General features: G+C 38.9%; 1 protein-coding gene across 3 annotated transcripts in view; it reads right to left on the bottom strand.

The window, feature by feature from the left end:
• Window positions 1–1,632: 1,632 nt before the first annotated feature.
• GRM5 (glutamate metabotropic receptor 5) overlaps window positions 1,633–16,885 on the bottom strand; it is a 281,955-nt gene continuing 266,702 nt past the window's right edge. For all 3 annotated transcript variants that reach the window (XM_026109169.2, XM_026109170.2, XM_026109171.2), the window contains one exon: window positions 1,633–9,341. In XM_026109169.2, coding sequence (XP_025964954.2) covers window positions 8,519–9,341 — 823 coding nt within the window. In that variant the 3' untranslated portion in view covers window positions 1,633–8,518. The remainder of the gene's footprint in view (window positions 9,342–16,885) is intronic.

Here is a 16,885-nt window from a genome sequence, read left to right as displayed (position 1 = left end):
CTGGTCCACATATTAGTAAAGACGAACAGGGATTAGGGCAGCCCTGAATACACTCACCTACTCTTGTCATGTCCTGATTTCCTTAAGGTCCCTTTTTGTCTTTGACTATTCTAGGCAGAGGAAATAAGGTGAATGTGATCAGGTGAGGCTTTCTGAAAAACAGCCCTCTACATTGAAAATGATGATCATTCTTTGTAGGAACATAGCAGCACTGGCTGTAAGGCTTCTCAGGAATCGGATGGAATTTATGGACCAAATATAAAGGGAATATTATAATTCAGACAGAGAGGTTAGATGTAGACCTTCAAAGAAATTCAACTCTTGCTTTCCTAATCATGAAGTGCCCTGCTATTTCTGGAGGCATCATATGGAATCTTCCCTCTCCTCTTTTCCATAAGGAGTAATTCATGATTAAATCTGGGATGGGATTCATTGGTTTGTTAGTTTCTGGAGGTCAGCATACTACTGTAATAATAAAAACTCAGAAGAAACACACTTGAGAGTTGGTGATGGAAGATGACATAAATTAATTTTTCTTGCAAAGAAAAACGATGATATCCAGTGGTCCAGACAATGCATTTTTTAAAAAAATGTTGCTCTGAAATGACATATTTCAATGAAACAAGCTATTGCATAATATTTTTTTTTTCAAAATGCTTGTCTCTGAAGTACAATATATTTGTACTGATGTGTTTCTTCTGCTAAAAACATTTTTCACCTAAAGCATTGTGTTTCGCTGAAACAATAGCAATGAAATTCTGCACTGAAATTATTTACTTCGTGATTTGGACTTTCAGGTGTTTCAAAGACACAAAATGAATTCACCTTATTTTTAGCCAGAGATGGGTACTTTACTACCCATTTCATCATGAAATTCTTCCCCCTAATTCTTAAATGGAAAATAAAAAATTCCAGTAGACTGTCTTGAGATCTGTTTAGAAAGTAGTCTGTATGATATTTTGATCTGAGGGCTTCAGTTTGCATTTTACTGCTTCACTGCATGCCATGATATTATTCCAGATTTATGCCAATCTAAGTGAGAGCCGAATTTTGGAATGGAATGGAGAGAATTTCTAAGTAGAAAGGGTTTTCTTCATTTCACAAGTAAAGGCAAACAAAATACATGGCTGGAAATAGACAGTAGCTAAGCCAGGCTTTAGGTAAGACACAGGTTTGTAGTGATGGGAATAGCAGAGCACTAGAAACCAAATTACCAGCATTTGATAATTACTAGCATATTAACATTTTCTCTGATGTTCTACTTTTAACTAGAGACTAGATGTGATTTTGTAATAGCAGGAGTATTGTGGCCTCCTAGGACAACTGTAAAATAAAACTTCAGCATAGGAATTCTTAGGTGAATAGCTTTGGTTTGTGTTACTGTAGACTAGATTATTATACTGTTTCCTCCTGACAGTAAAATCCAGGAATGGCTCATCGATGAGACTGTGTTCAATTTTAAAGGGAAAACATCAGACTATACTTGAGCATTATGTAACTATTATTTATGGATGTAAAGTTAATCCTTTAAAACAGCAAAGAGAGATATTGTTATTGAGAGATTTGAATCTAGGTGCACCTCATCTGCAGAAAAATGCCTTGGAAATATGGCTATAAATATCATATAGAAAAAAATAACAATCAAGATTTAGGTCATATCACAGATTTTTTTTTTTAATACTGTTCAAAAAGTACCTGACTCTACATAAACACCAACTATAACATGATGTAGACAATCGAGAAACAAGCAAATGTATTTTTCAATGCTAAAATAAATTACATTTGTACAGGTAGAAAGCAAAACCAAAGCTGATAAAAATGTTAAATTTTATGAAAAATCATTTTCAGTTCACATCAAAATAATAACTTTACATTCTCTATTGTTTTAATAGTATAAGCAGCAACAACATAAAAAAGAACAAACGCTCACAGAATGTTTGAAACCAGTTTTTCCATAAGTTATTAGCAAATTAAAAAAAATAATTACAAGCACTTGTAGCCCACACAAATCTTTTAGAATTGGCACCGTCTCTCTAAAACATCTATATCCTATATAGATTTCTAATTACAAATACCACCAGCAGCTGCCATATAATCCTATTAGTACATATAATATACATAGTATATTTGTTCCCATTTGGCAGATCAGAATGACTTAGTGATTATTGTTTAAGTGTTTGTACTGTCATTATTCAGATGAGACAAAACCAGCCACATACACCAATTCATCACCTAGATGAATTTTTTACTTACCTTTATGCTTCACTGACCTGTATCTTTTTTCTTTTCACAGTATAAAATTGTAAGTGGTAATTTCAGAGATTTGAACAGAGGGAATAATACTAAACTACAGCAAAATAAGAGAATTCAGATAATTCAACCAAAGTCTTTAATACGTGCAGTACACACTGAGATGGGTAGCAGATGAATGATTTTCTTGCTCATGGGGAGCATTGACTTCCTTTTATGAGATTCATAAAACTGCAGGACAACTGTGACCTGTTTCTTATTTTTGGATATGTTATCTCACATGCCTGGACACATTCAGTTAAAGTACTATTTTTCCCATTGGGATATCTGCTAGAGTAGCACTCATATAAAAATATGGCAGGACGGCACTATCCACCAAGCTTAGAAAGTTGGTTCAAGAATGAGCCTAATAAAATGCATATGTTTTTTGACTTTAAAGAAAGTGGAAGAAACATCTTGTCTTCCATCATTCCCTGCTGAGGCAAGTAGCCAAAATCTAGATGAGCATGGCCACCATTGGACTTGGATTTTCTTTACATGGACATAAATCTGGAGGGATTTCATTGCGCTCAATAGGTTGAGGGCCAGTACCAGTAAAAGACTTCAGCACCTTACAGTTATGCCATGCAATATCTAACTTTTTATACTATCTAGCTCTAATGTTGAGGCCAGAATACTTCATTAAATGTTATTGTGAAGTTTATGAGAAGAAGGAAGGCAATGCAATAAGGAAAAGGATGTCTGATGTTAGTCTACTCAAGCCAGTATGGAAATGCAATATACAGAAAATACAGAGCCTTGGACCCGTTCCTGCAGATGGCTACAATTCTTGTTTCAAAGACTGGCTACCTTTGTAAAAGGTGGCTGGAGGAAAAAGAAGTAGGTCCCTTTTTTTCTACAGTAGTTTAGCAGTGATCTCAGAAAAGAATTGGGAAACCAAGTTTAGTTCCTTCATCTGCCCAAAAAGACTCAGACTCTCCTTTCCCAAGGAGACTGGTCAGAACTACAGGTGGAAGACAAGGTGATTACAGACACAGAGGTAACGAGGAGCACGTCCTCTCCTCTTGTCATTAAAGCACTTTTAAGGAAAGTATTTGAATTTTTTTGAGCCAATAAATAGCACAGAAGAAATTGTAACTCCACTTCTTTGGAGATAAAATGCTCACCTGGTCCCTGCTCTCAGGAATTTTTTAAGTATTTTATATTAAATGTTCATATATCATATCTCACTGTACCACATGTATTTCCTATCAGAGTGCTGAGTAACCGTCCTCTTTTCACCTGGGACTCTTGACTGTGTTTCTATGTTGTGAAGTTACCTAAGTGAGATGAACAGAGGGTGCATCAACACATAGTCGTTAGAGCACTTTCCTGCCAGGAGGAAGATTTCCACTACCTCTGGCAATGGCAGGGTATGAATTTAGATTGCTTACTTGCTGCATGCATGCTCTAACCTCTAAGCTACTAAAAAAAAACCAAAACAAAACTGCAGCAGTATAACTAGAACCATAGTCTTAAAACAAAGGATGATTTCTTCTCCATTCTGTAGGGAGGATGACTGTCAATGTTCTGTATGCTCCATATATTCACTCATGGGATATAAAAGTGTTTAAACCTAGGAACCTCTATTTCTGGATCCCTGATGGGCTTTAGCATGAGTTGATGCAAAGATCTTTACATGTGTCAAGGTCAGGGAAGTTCTGAGCATATGCAAAGATGTAATATTAGATGCCAAAGTGAGGTGGCAGGTGAGTGGGGGATTTTATAATTGAGTTTTGAATGTCTACATTAAATTCTGCTGATGTCCTAACTTTATGCACCAAAGTCCTTTTTTGGTTCAGCCCTGATACGGATCTCCAATCAAAGAAAAATGTTATGGCCACATTACTAATCCTGAGCATAGTGCTCTTATTTCCCTTAGGACCTGACATTTCCAGTATGGTCTCTGTCTATGTCTTTTTTCTCTTCTCTCACCTAATAATTGATCTATTAAGCAGAGTACCAAGGCTGCCCCCTTTCCCCTACAGAATTCATACCTGCAGCTATGATCTCTTTCAGTTTAGTCTTGCTCTCTCTCTCTCTAAAGGAAATACTCCCAGATGAACTCCACTATCATCCAATCTGAATCATGGATTGACCTTCCTATTTACACTCTTAAGAATTCTTCTTCTCCCAGCTTTGATCACAACATAGTCCTTTTGTAAACACGGCAGCTTTTTTTTTTTTTTTTGCTTTTAGAACTTTTAACCATTAACTTGTAATTAGCATTTAACTTTTAATTCAGTTTTGTAGCTGGAAATCAAAAGAAGAAACCAGCACCTTGTGATCGGCCAAGCTTCCATAAAACATCAACAGGTGTTTTGTGGACCATGATCTAAGAATCTGTGGTCTAAGGTATCTGTATATATCTAGGCACCAAATGTTTGGATAGAAGTACAAGGAAGCACATCTCTAAAGTCATGCAATTATTCTTCAGAGCCAATTAAAAAATGCAGTTCTTCTTCAGTATTGCTAACACTTCTCCTCAGATGGCCTGCTAGAATGGTTCACTTTATTTTAAAAATACAGTTTCCAGAGAGGGTTATACCTTTACTCTTCATGGGTTGGCCTCAAGCACAAGAGACAAGTGATTTTCTGAGGTCTCTATGGTCAAGAATGACAATAGTTTCAACTACTTTAATTCCCTTTCTGGCAGCAGCACTAAATTGGAAGGCAATTTCAAGCCATTCATTTGGTACTTATACATTCTTTAGTTAGACTGGAAAGTGTTCGTGATTGTAACCATTACCTTTATAACTCAAAACCTCTGACTTTATATCTTAATGTTCTAAAAAGGATACTAGCATACAAGCAGCATAATGAAATTATAATACTTGCATTCATAATTTTCTTCTTTCCTGTATCAAACACATTGGTTTCTTTCAGAGGACTTTCCAGTCCTGCAGATCTCCCACTGTACTCATTCTAAGTCCTTTGAGTTACAATCATTACGTAGTTGTTACCTTTCCCCCTAAATCTTTCCTCCCTCTGATACAATCCAAGTACATCTTGCAAGGTAATACCAGCCTGTACAATAACCGTGTATTCTGCCCTCTTTACATACTGCTAAGGCTGACCTCTCTTTCATCCAAGACTGACTAACAATTGTTCAACTGGAGAAGAGAAGTATCATCTTAGCAGGGCCAGTCCTCAGTTCCTTGTGCAATTAAAACTTTTTTTCTGGCTGATGGGTGTACAAAAGATGCATGACTCTTCCCCAAGTGACAATATGCAAGGAATGTTTAAAAATTGGGTAGTGTAACATCAGACTTTTACTCTCTTAAAACATGTATTCAGCTGTCAGATTGAGGCTTTTGTGTGTGTGTATGCACTATGCACATACACACAAATATATGATCTCAGCAGTATATACAAAAGTTGTCAAGAAACTCTAAACAGTAGCTATGGCCAGGATTGTGCAGAATTGCAATTTAGGACCAGAAGGGGTGTATTTATGCAGAATCATGATCTGATAGTTTCTACATCACACTTCTTTTTATGCATTTTATTTTCAACATAAGATTTTTAAGTCTACCTGTATAATCTTTATTTCCACTGTTATTATTTCTCAGTGCAGTGAAGCCCACAGCTCTTAGCAGACATGCTTGTTTAACAGTCCCTCAACATAAGGAATGACTACAGAAATGGGGACCTAGAAGGCTAAGGAAAGTCTGGGGTAGAGAAGGATCTAATAATGATATCGATCAATGACTTAAAGTATAAGAGAGCTGACAGTAATAGAATCCCTTTGAAATGCACACTAATTATCTACTCAGTCTGTATGAATCAAAATAACATTACACTGATGGGAAACGTTGTCATAGAAATCTTCCATGAGCAATCTTTAAGGGGTCAAGGCTCCCTAAATGAGAATGTTTGTATCATACACTGATTGGACACGGCCCTTCCTTAAACGTGGGTTGTAACTTGTGAAAGAAGATGCTTTCTCTTAATGACACGGGCAGCTAACGAATGATGAGACATCCTAGTACTGTGAACCAGGAGAGTAAAAACAAGCTCTGCTCCGGAAACTAAAGCTGCACAGAACTGAATCTGTGCTAATCAGTCCTGCAAAGAGGCAGGAATGACATATAAGTAACAAGGACTTACAGTCATGACTTACTGTATCTAACTGCCTTCTGGAGTAGCGCTGACTTATGACCTGCCAGCTCAGGCTGTAGGCACAGCTAGTAAGCGACTGTACCTGGCAGAGTACACATGCCCATACACTGCTGTTGGATAACACTGCCATAATTGTTTTAATGTTGTTGAACAGCAAATTGGGGTGCAGCACATAACATAATGGGAAACTAGCTTCCAAAAAAAATAGGGAATGTTCTTTGCTAAAATAAGTGAATGTGCTTTCATCTTTTTTGTCTTTTTTTTTTTTTTTGATCAAATATTTGTCGCCTTGTACATGGGAGAGAAAAAAGGAGCATGATTTTTGATTGCAAGATGTTTATAATCTTTGAAGAAATAAGATCTAGGGGGTTAAAAATGAAAAATAGTAGCCTTATTTCAAGGCTCCCTTCCATAAGGCTGTCTTCTGTATAAGGCTGCATCAACTCAGCTTTGAATGGAAGTACATCACTCACCACTTCATACTATCCTTAAATAAAATAAAACAAACCTGCAAAAGTTTGGCACCTGAGGATAGCTATGTGATGAAGGAGAGAGCCAATACAATGTGCGTTTAGGGCCTGACTTAGGAGTTCTACATAACTATACCTATCAAAAATTATTTAGCTTCTATTCAAACTTTAAATCTCTTCCCTGCCTGTATTAAAAAAGTGCCATGATGATATGAAGTGCACTAAACTGTACTATTTTGATATAGGAAAAAAATATCAGTAATCCCCTTGCCTATTCTAGGAGCTGCTAAGAAACAAAGAAAGACTCTGTTGGTTCAAATCTCATTAGGTCTTCTCTGTTTAAATCTTTACTCTGTATTGCTTCAAAAGTCTTTTTTTTGTCACAGTTCATAGCTGCAAGACATAGCAGCTAAATAAAGTTAAAATTGTTGCTTATTAAAGAGTAGCTAAACCACCTCTAAGCAGATTTTTAACAGTTCTTTTTCCCTATATATGAACTATGATTATGACAATCTTTTAATTGACAGTTAGCATTCATCATAATCCAAACTGCTTTCTTAGAATTCTATATTTCAAAGAAAGGAGAAAATCCTTAGAGTGTTTACCTGTTCCTCACAAGCAAAGGTTATGGGTGCCGGATAAGTATTTTAACTGGCAATGTTAGCATAAGAACGTCCATAAAAATGTGTTAATTTCAGTAGGGAGTGCAGCTATAATATAGCTTGGTAGTGCTGCTAGAAAGAGAATATTCACCTCAATAACTTGCCCTGATAAGGGAATTACAAAACAGTACTCCAGAAAATATTTTTTGCTACTTCGTTATTAGTTGGCAACATGGTGAAATAGTCAGGAAATCTTCCTTGGGTTTTGTTGCTGTGAAGGTGAATCCAATGTTAACAAATTGAATTTCTGATACCAATAGAAGAGAATTTCATAAACAAATGCGTAGGTTGAGAAGTCACTTGTAAAGCCCTCCATATTGCAGTCACTCACTGCAAAGCCTCAGCTTAGTGTTCTCCACGTATAACGTATCACGGACACAATATGCTTCAGCAGAAAGTTTGGTTGTTATTTAACATACATTACTGTTTTTTGAGATCTTCATAGAAAAAAGAAAGAAAGAAAGAAAGAAAGCTTGATAGGTTGGTCCCCAGATTTGAGTCTGTTAGAAAATGTACATTCAATGTTTGGTCTTCTATTCTTGATAAAAGATCAAGGTTCACTTCTGGGTAAGGAATCAGAGTAAACAAACAAACCATTGTACAGTTGTTTACAATCTATTTCCCCCCCCGCCCCCATATATTGTACACACGGTTCATTGTAATACTAAAGCAAAGCACTTGGTATGTAACTGATTTAACAGACTCCTTATAAGCCCTCGAAAATAGATGCAGTGTTTCTGAAAAGCCCATGTTTTTTTAAGGCCACAAAAATCTGCCAAGAGTCATTTTGTCTTAAAACAGCATAATTCTGATGTTTCCACTCATGAAGTAATTCCACTTCTTACTCTTTGTTTCTCACAAGATGACCCAATGCCTCTTCATCTATCTGCGTAAACACCGGAGATCTTGAAGGCTCGGCTGTCCCCTCACTACTTGCTTGTAGCCGTTGAGATCCAATGTTGCCTTGAACTACATTCACAGCGAAGAAGAACTTTGAGTATAATCTCTGATGAGGAGTGTGTCATACTTTGGGGAGGACGGGATACAGAGAGCTGATTCAGAAACTGGAGAACTGGGAGATGCACTTCCAGAGTCAATGGAGTCTCTAAAAGGAGAAGGAGGAGTTAAAGCTACCAGCTCCTCAAGGTCTTGCTTTGCCGTGGGGGTCTCTGAAGTGCCTTCTTTGACACTGTCACTTGAAGGTTTCCTCGCCGACTGCGAAGCGCCATTGACTTCAATGGCAGGAAGTGGTTGGATCTCTGCAAATGTGGTCATTGTTGTAGGGAGCTGGATTTCCCTTGGGATCAGGTATGAAGAGCAGAGAGGAGTGGCCACCATTGTCCCTGGAGTGGTTGTTGAAAGCATCATAGAGTTCAGCTCACTGATGTTGGCTGTAAAGCGAGTAACCACGCTGCTGATCTGCTCCATGAGAGACCCTTGAGAGGAGCTACTTCTCTGGGCATGCTCTGTCTGGAAGGTAGGGACATCATCTTCTGTTCGGCTAACGGAGGCAGTTCGGTGACTCACAATGCTGATAGGTGAGGGAGTCTGTGGTCGATACTGAGCTGGGTGTTGCTCTTCTGCTTCTGAAACATCGTAAAGCGTTTTGGCACTGGTCTCAGGAATTGTAGCACTGCTACTGTGTCGGCTACTATCTGTGCTTTTAGAAAAAGGCTTGATCACTGCAGTCTGATTGGGGTTCTCTTTTTTGTTGATGTGGATTGATAACCGCTGCCAAAGGTGTGCTCCTCTGCTGCTCTTCTCATTCTGGGCCCAGGAAACTGATTTCCCATTAGAGCTGTAAACAGAAACACGATGAGATTGTAAGTTGCGTCAAAGTCAGAACTATAATAGCTACACCTATACCATGGGTATCTGGTGTCCTAGTGCTTGTACTTATGAGAAAGCTGACTACAATTTTATCTATATCTATATCTATACATTTCTCTGTATCTATATCATCTATATCTACATCTACATCTGTAACAATATCTCTCTACATGTGCTTATGCCTATACCTACCCATATCAACATCATCTCTATCCAGATGTTCCAAGAAAACAAAACAGACTTATGTCTAGTTTGATGAATTGGAAGGTACAGTGAGGCAAGTAGTTCAAATAGTGCCTGTCTTCACAATATCACATTGACCTACAAGCCATGATGACCAAAATCTGGTCTGGATATCTGAAACTTTTCAGACTATTGGCTGACATAGCAGCTGACCTAACAGACCTAAGGACGTTATCTGTCTAGCTGGTTTGACAAGAGGCTGGAAGAAGTGCTGCGTTTGTGCCTTAAAAAAATTCACTGTAAATCAAAAGCAAAACACCAGCCTGTATCCTGCTACTCATGATATAGACATTTGTGTAATAATAGGGTGGCCATTTTCTCTGGTGACTCAGCTCCACAAAGGACATTTTTGTCCCATGATGGATGTATGTGTTCTTCTCAAGTGCAGCTAAGTCATAAAACTGGTGGCGTGCCCAGGCAAACAGAGCTGGTGATCTATTTCCACTTTAGCCTGAGATCATCCTTGTAATGAAGGCAAGAATGGTGGGCTCATTGCATGGGCCATTTGTAGGCCAAATCATGGCCTGCTCTATACTAGTTCATGGGCACTGCCAACCTCTCTGTTGCTGCTCTGACCCCTTGGGGCATAGGCAGTATTTGTCCTGGATGAGGGAACAGCTTAGTGGTTTCCCTCCTGATGGGTCAGTGTCAGGAAGGGAGGTTGTGGGACTGAGGTGTGTGGAGGAGGGAGGAAGAGGTAAATGTGTGAAGGGAGTGGGTGAGAGTCCTGGACTGACTGTTTTGCAGGGCGCTGATAGGAAGGCTGGCCATGGGAGCTTTGATGGTAGAGACCTGGGATGTGAGGTGCTGGCCATGGGTTTTTGGGTGTGGTGCAGGGAGTGAAGACTAGGAGATGGAGAAACGTAGTGTGTTATGCCTGGGAACGCATCTGTTTATAGCACAGGACTTGGAAGTACTGTAGCAGTGCTCAGAATGGGGCTATACTGCTTGTGGTGCGGGGAGACGTTTGTAATGGCCGACCTCTTCTCAATCAAGATACTTGGTAAGTTAGCCACCACTAGCTTAAAGACCTTTTAACTGCAGGTCAACTCAGAGAACAATACTGTCTTCCTAGCAGAAAAGAAATGATGGACAAGCTATAGAAGTTGCTCAGTGTGACCTGTGCTTGCAGAGAGCTGCAAACATTTTGTTCCACTCTCTTCCAAAACGAATCCTCTTAGAGTCATAGCTCTCCAGCTCCCATCACTTGCTCTTTAGCAAAGTTGCTTATTTTTCTCCTCTTACTGCCTAAGAAAAAGTCTTGTAGAACAAAGCTGGCTGCAGAGCTTATAAACACACAGTATGAAATCACTCCTTTCCTTTTCTATCTTCCCTTTTAAAGCTGATGTGTGCTTATACATGCATTTACTGGTAGTTCTTGGGTTTAAGAAAGACCATTAGCAATATTTCTCAGATGAAACAAACAATGACTCTGAGATGATGTCAACAGTAATAACATATGAATAGGCATGATTTATATATATAATACAATAGAATTTTAAACAATTCATTTTGGTTCCCAAAACATTTGCTAAAGCCATTTAGGTTTTTGGAAGGACAAGCAAATTGAACCCCCGGCAAAGTATCATAAATTTGTTGTTTGTTTCTTTGCTTTTTAAGCCTAAAATAATTATACTTGCACATGTTAGCCTGCAGTATAACACTTTGCAAGAGACACAGTTTACTAAACACAGATGACTTTATATAAGCCTCAATGTGGAGGCTTGCTGCACACTATTAATAGCTCTTCTAGTCATTACAAAAAAGGTTGTCTGCTCAGTGCGAACAAAGCTTCTTCTTGTGGGTTCACATCCATGGTCACATTACACGGAATTACAATGGATCACATAACACAACATGCACCAACAGTTTTCCTCCTCAAAAGCAGTGTGAGAGTCCAGCAGACAAACACAACGTAAGCCACTGGATGTTTTAAGAAGACCTAGACTGGGAGATGATCTGTGAGTATAGAAGTGTTATCTCCATACTGTTCTCTGGATCCTGGAAATAACCACTATGCACCTTGTACTAACTATCTCTGTGTAAATGGGAAGATCCAGAGTTTACTCCCAAAATGTCAGGCAGAACAGCTGAGGGTAAATGCCTTGTAACTTGCTATTAAGAGTGATCTCTTCTTTTTGCTCTACCTCAGTGATATCTGAGGATTTAACAAAGCAACCAAGAAAAGCAAAATCTAGCCTGTAGCACAAATCACTGACCTTGTGCATCTCCGTGCCCCTGCTCTGTGTGCGTGAGGATGTGGTTCTGAGTTGAGCAGGAGCTGGGACTAGCTGCCTCTTTCGGAGGGAAACTAGTGCTCCTGAGGACCTTGTGTCCCTCTCACCAAATAGGATACTCGGTGGGTGCCAAGAGCTGTTTGGGAGGCATGGCTCCTTGGTCATGCTGAGTCCTGAATTCAGTACCAGCAGCAGGAGCAGAATTTGGATTCTGTGGGAGGCAAGATCTTGCCTCTAGTTGTGGTACGATAATGATGAGACCTCCTCCCTGCTCCTATTGAGCAGAAGGGTGGTGAACTTGCACTCCAAACCTTGATCTAGGAGAAGGAGGGGGCTTACTTCCAGTTCCTGCATGTCTTGCATGTCATAATGATGAGACCTCCTCCCTGCTCCTATTGAGCAGGAGGGTGGTGGACTTGCACTCCAAACCTTGATCTAGGAGAAGGAGGGGGCTTACTTCCAGTTCCTGCATGTCCTAGCAGTGGGATCTCTTTACTCCCATTGAATCCAGAGCTCAGAGGGATCTGTGAGCCACCTGCCTGTTACCCAGGCAAGATAAATGCCAGCTTTTGGCAATTACTATGCGGGACCTGCCAGTACAAATAGAAACACTTTCCCAAAGAAAGCTGTGGCACTTTCCACAAGAGGTATGTTTTAGCACACCTCCTCATTTCAGGCACTGGCTCAGTCAGGAAGCACAAACTCTACTTACTTCTTTAGGAGTGTGCTCCAAAGGCACTTAGACATTTTTGGTTTACTGAAGGTAGAACTGTGAGAGGTTGTAAAGGGAACAAGTCTCTCCCTACCTGGTCACTGTTCAAGAGACCACTGCTGCTGCATTAGAAGTTTATTAAGGAGGAATGTGATATGAGAATGAGGAGCCTGGAGAAAGGAAAAGGATGAAATATGGGATGTGTCCAACACTGGGCAAGGGCAGCTGACAGTTAAGTCTTCAGTGGAGCAGCTACCAATCCCCCGAATCCCATTTTGGTTTTGGGTTACTCTTGGTTCGTTGATACAATTGCTCATTGCCTTTGCCCTGTGTCTGAACATAATCAAGCCATATCTGTGGCCATGAAGGATGTTCAGGGGCCCTAAAGGAGTCCCAATGGCTATTTGATGTAAATTTTGAACAAAAGCCTGAATGTTTTGACCATTATTCATTGAAAAATTCTTGTTATAACAAACTGAATAGGAAGCAAGTAGCAATCAATCTCTAAAAAATTAACCCAGAAGTAAAATTTCCAGTAGTTTGGCAATAATTATAACTGTTACTTCAGGAATGTGTCATCTGCTTTATCATGTTGCACCTACTTACTGTGTTACTAACAAATGCAAAAATAGCACTGGACTGAGGTGTGCAATCATTTACCATCTCCATGAAAGGAACATTATTAGTTTTCTTATATTGTTATATTCCAGGGATGGTGCTTTTAAGATTCTTCTCTAAACACATATTGCTATTCTGTCAAGTTAACCAGAAACCACCACTGCATGCACAATTTAAAAAGAAAGAAATAGAGATACATCAAAGACAGACTGTGATGCCTATTAGGAGAATATCACAAAAAAAAATTTATATTTATTATGCCCAGCTTTACCATGTTCCTTTGAGAGATGGGAAACTTTACATCAGTGATATTTTAGAGCTTTTTTACAAGCAGATTTGGCTGCCTCAGATGAGAACAGCAAAATTACAGTTGCAAGCTCCCAAAGGAACTCCACCGCTAAGCTTGGCTGAATGCAAGTTACACATTTCTACCCTGCTCTGCCCTTTTGGCTGGCCCTTTGAGCTGAGTAGAGCAGAGCAGGGTACAGGTCATATCTGGAGATGAACAAACTTAAAGCAGTGACCTCGTTTCCAAACCAAAATGTTAACAAGATACTTTTTTTGGTAAAGCAAAATCTTTAGAGTGGTGTGTATTTTCATTTCTTTCACTATAGGTTAATTAGGTTCAGTTTTATGTACAAAAGGGATTTCCTCAGAAGCAGTCATAGTAATTATTTCTCCAGTTTCTTTACTAAAAGTTGCTCTGATTTTTTTATAGCTAGGTCTTTTCCCATCCTGCTAGCCTTACTGTGAGATAATATGTATGAGAAATGAAAGTAGTGTAAATGAGAACTTTTGAAGACTCTGATATTTCCAATCTTACCTCTACAATTGTCCACTTGCTGACAGAATAACAATTTGTATGTGTTCCTCATTTTCTTCTCTTACTTAATCTCTTTAGTCACTTATGTTTTGCCTCTAAGGTTTTATTCCACATTCATAATGGATATTAACTGCTTTTTATCCACTTAGGTGATAAGGAAAATGTTCCCCCCACCCTCTTGCGTGCCTTTCTTATTATCTAGAATAGATAACTATGATGTCCTTTGTTTTGGTTGATGCAGCACAAGCTTTGTTTCAGAGTTTCTTGCTCTGTGATATGATTATCTACAAGATTGTGCATAGCTCTGTTACCAGGGTTTCTTTAGCCAGCTGCCATTAAAGCAATAGTGTTTTGTGAGGTCCTTCAAAATACAGAAGTAAAAAACAGGAAGAAGGACTGACAGTCACAGTAGCTGAAAACTATCATTTTATAGCAAGTGTGCTATTCTTGTGGACTACCTGAAGCTGCTGAAATGAATGCTGATGAAGAGTGCTTAATAGTAGCAGCCAGGTATGTGTGACTAGTATTGGGGCACTTATTGAAAACATACGCAATTTGAGGATACATCACATTTTCTTATTAACATCTTTCCTCTGAAATATGCAACTCTGCTTAAAATTATGAAATTTAAAATTGTCTGAGAAAATTTTGAATGTATAGCTACATATTTAGCAACATTTGCTAGTGGAAACTGGAATATGAGGGAGACGAATACAGTTTTAAATGAAGAATTTAAGGGAAATTTTGTTCTCTGTCCTTAAGATTCAAAGTTGTACCATATCAACATCTGATTCTATATTTGAGTTGGTATAGCTGAAAATGCATGCTAGACAACATCTTGATGAAGACCTATATGATCTATATGCAATTAATGCTGATATGAGTATGATAAAGAATGAATTAAAGTTCTTTCAGTCTGTGAGTGGACATTAATATTTCAGAATATTTGTCTAAATTTGAGTAAATTTGGTAGCAAATTTTTGCTTAGCTATTTCAATGTCTGAAGTACTGTATTGCATGAAGCAGTATCTTGGTTTTTAGGAAGCTGATGTAAAGTTCATGCTCCAGCATTGTGCAGACCAAACCTGTTTATTAAGGACAGTCTCTTCCTCTCTTTAAGGGAGAATGCCTTCCTTCTTTTTCAACCAGAAGCAACCGGATAAAGTGTGCAGGATAAACTTCTGTACTCAGTCCATACAACTTTCTGCCAAGGAGAACTCTTGTTATTCAAATTAATGATGAGAAACCTTTGTCCTTTCAGAGTCCTCTGCTGAAACCTTATTAAGGACTCAATGATATAATTATTCTGCCTGAAAAAGATTTGAGTACTGTCTGTAGATCTAATTAAAAATTGACTCTTCATAATGAAGGTCTGTGTATGTGCCTGTGATGTGTGCAAGCACAGGAACACGTGTATTTTGTTTCTCTAGTCTTGTAACTTGAGTCAATCTCAGATCAATAAAAATTTTGCTTGTAATGGCCCAAGTTCTCGACCCTTGGGAAAATGCAAATGCTTTGCAATGTGCTAAAGGCGTTGGAATGAAATAAGCAGTTGGAGCAGAGAACTCTAGCAAACCTGTGCCCAGTTTCTCCTGTATCTATAGGGCAGCCTGGATAACTGGCTAAAACTAGACACAGTAGCTAAACTAGGTCAGTTCCACCATTGTAATGGTTTGTTTATGTTATTGCACTTGCTGTCATTTGAAATAGCTTATAAGGAAACCTTTACATGCCTATATAATTGTCTCCCTGACTGAAAGCAAATTCTGCCACACATAAATAGTCCACTAGCAATATATCTTTCAAGTTATACAGCTTGAATTACTCCACTGCTGCTTGTTCTGCAGAGATAAATAACAACTAAACATAAAAGAGGAATTATATGGGGCAAGTACTCATTTTGTCCTGTCCTGAGTTCTATAAGCAAACAACCCCCTTTGCAATTACATTGCAAATAAAAAGAGTTGCTTTGCCAACAAAACCAAGGACATTTACTCATATTGCTCCTAGAACTATAACCTCTTTTTACCTCCCTTCCTTATGCTGCCAGTTACCATATACTGTAAATATATACATATATATTTATGCGTGTGTGTATCGAATCATAAAACTGGACCCAGGATTCGCAGGTCTCACTAAAACTCCCAGGAGTTTTAGTAGTAAGTGGACATCTGAGTGTGTTAAGAGCTCTGAAAATCTCAGCTGACATTTGCATGGATGACTTTCATCTATCTATAAGGATGAAAGAAGCTACAAACTGACAAAGAGCTGGTAGACAGAAATTTTGCCACTGACCTCCCAGCGCAGCCGCCAGCGACGCTAAGCCCGGCAGCTGTTTCAGCAGCACGGCTGTTCAGTGTGGGAAATGCAGTGCCTGGGATCTGAACGAGGCATTTCTAGCAGGCCTGTTATCCCGACCCAAAATGCAAAAATGATTTTGATGCCAGATGTAACTTCTTCCCCCTCTCACTGTGGCCTCATTGTGATTGTTAATTAAGGCAGCCAGCTCTGTGTTTTACTTTTCATCTGAAAAATGTCACTTCAAGCAGCTCAGAGCACGTTGCTGCTATGCTGGAGCATCATATCCATGGCACGGAGAGAGAATAATGCTGCTTTTGGATCTGGCAGTGTTGCTTCCTGGGGCACGTATTTTTAAGATGCTTTCCACACTGCTTACTTGACATGTGCCTTCATTGCTTTCAGTGGACTTTATGAAAATTTGCTAAAGGTATCAAATTGAAATCTATTGGCCATCAGTAAAAATAGGAAATGTCCATCTCCCCCTGAAGCTGGCAACAGGAGCACAGAGAGTGCAAAGGGAAAAAAAAACGTAGTTAGCTATCCTAGATTCAGCTCCAGAGTCAAGGATGGATTTGAAC

Source organism: Dromaius novaehollandiae, chromosome 1, assembly GCF_036370855.1.
Source record: "Dromaius novaehollandiae isolate bDroNov1 chromosome 1, bDroNov1.hap1, whole genome shotgun sequence".
Lineage (NCBI taxonomy): Eukaryota > Metazoa > Chordata > Aves > Casuariiformes > Dromaiidae > Dromaius > Dromaius novaehollandiae.
Note: the sequence above shows the minus strand (reverse complement) of the source record. Positions and strands in the feature narration are given on the sequence as shown.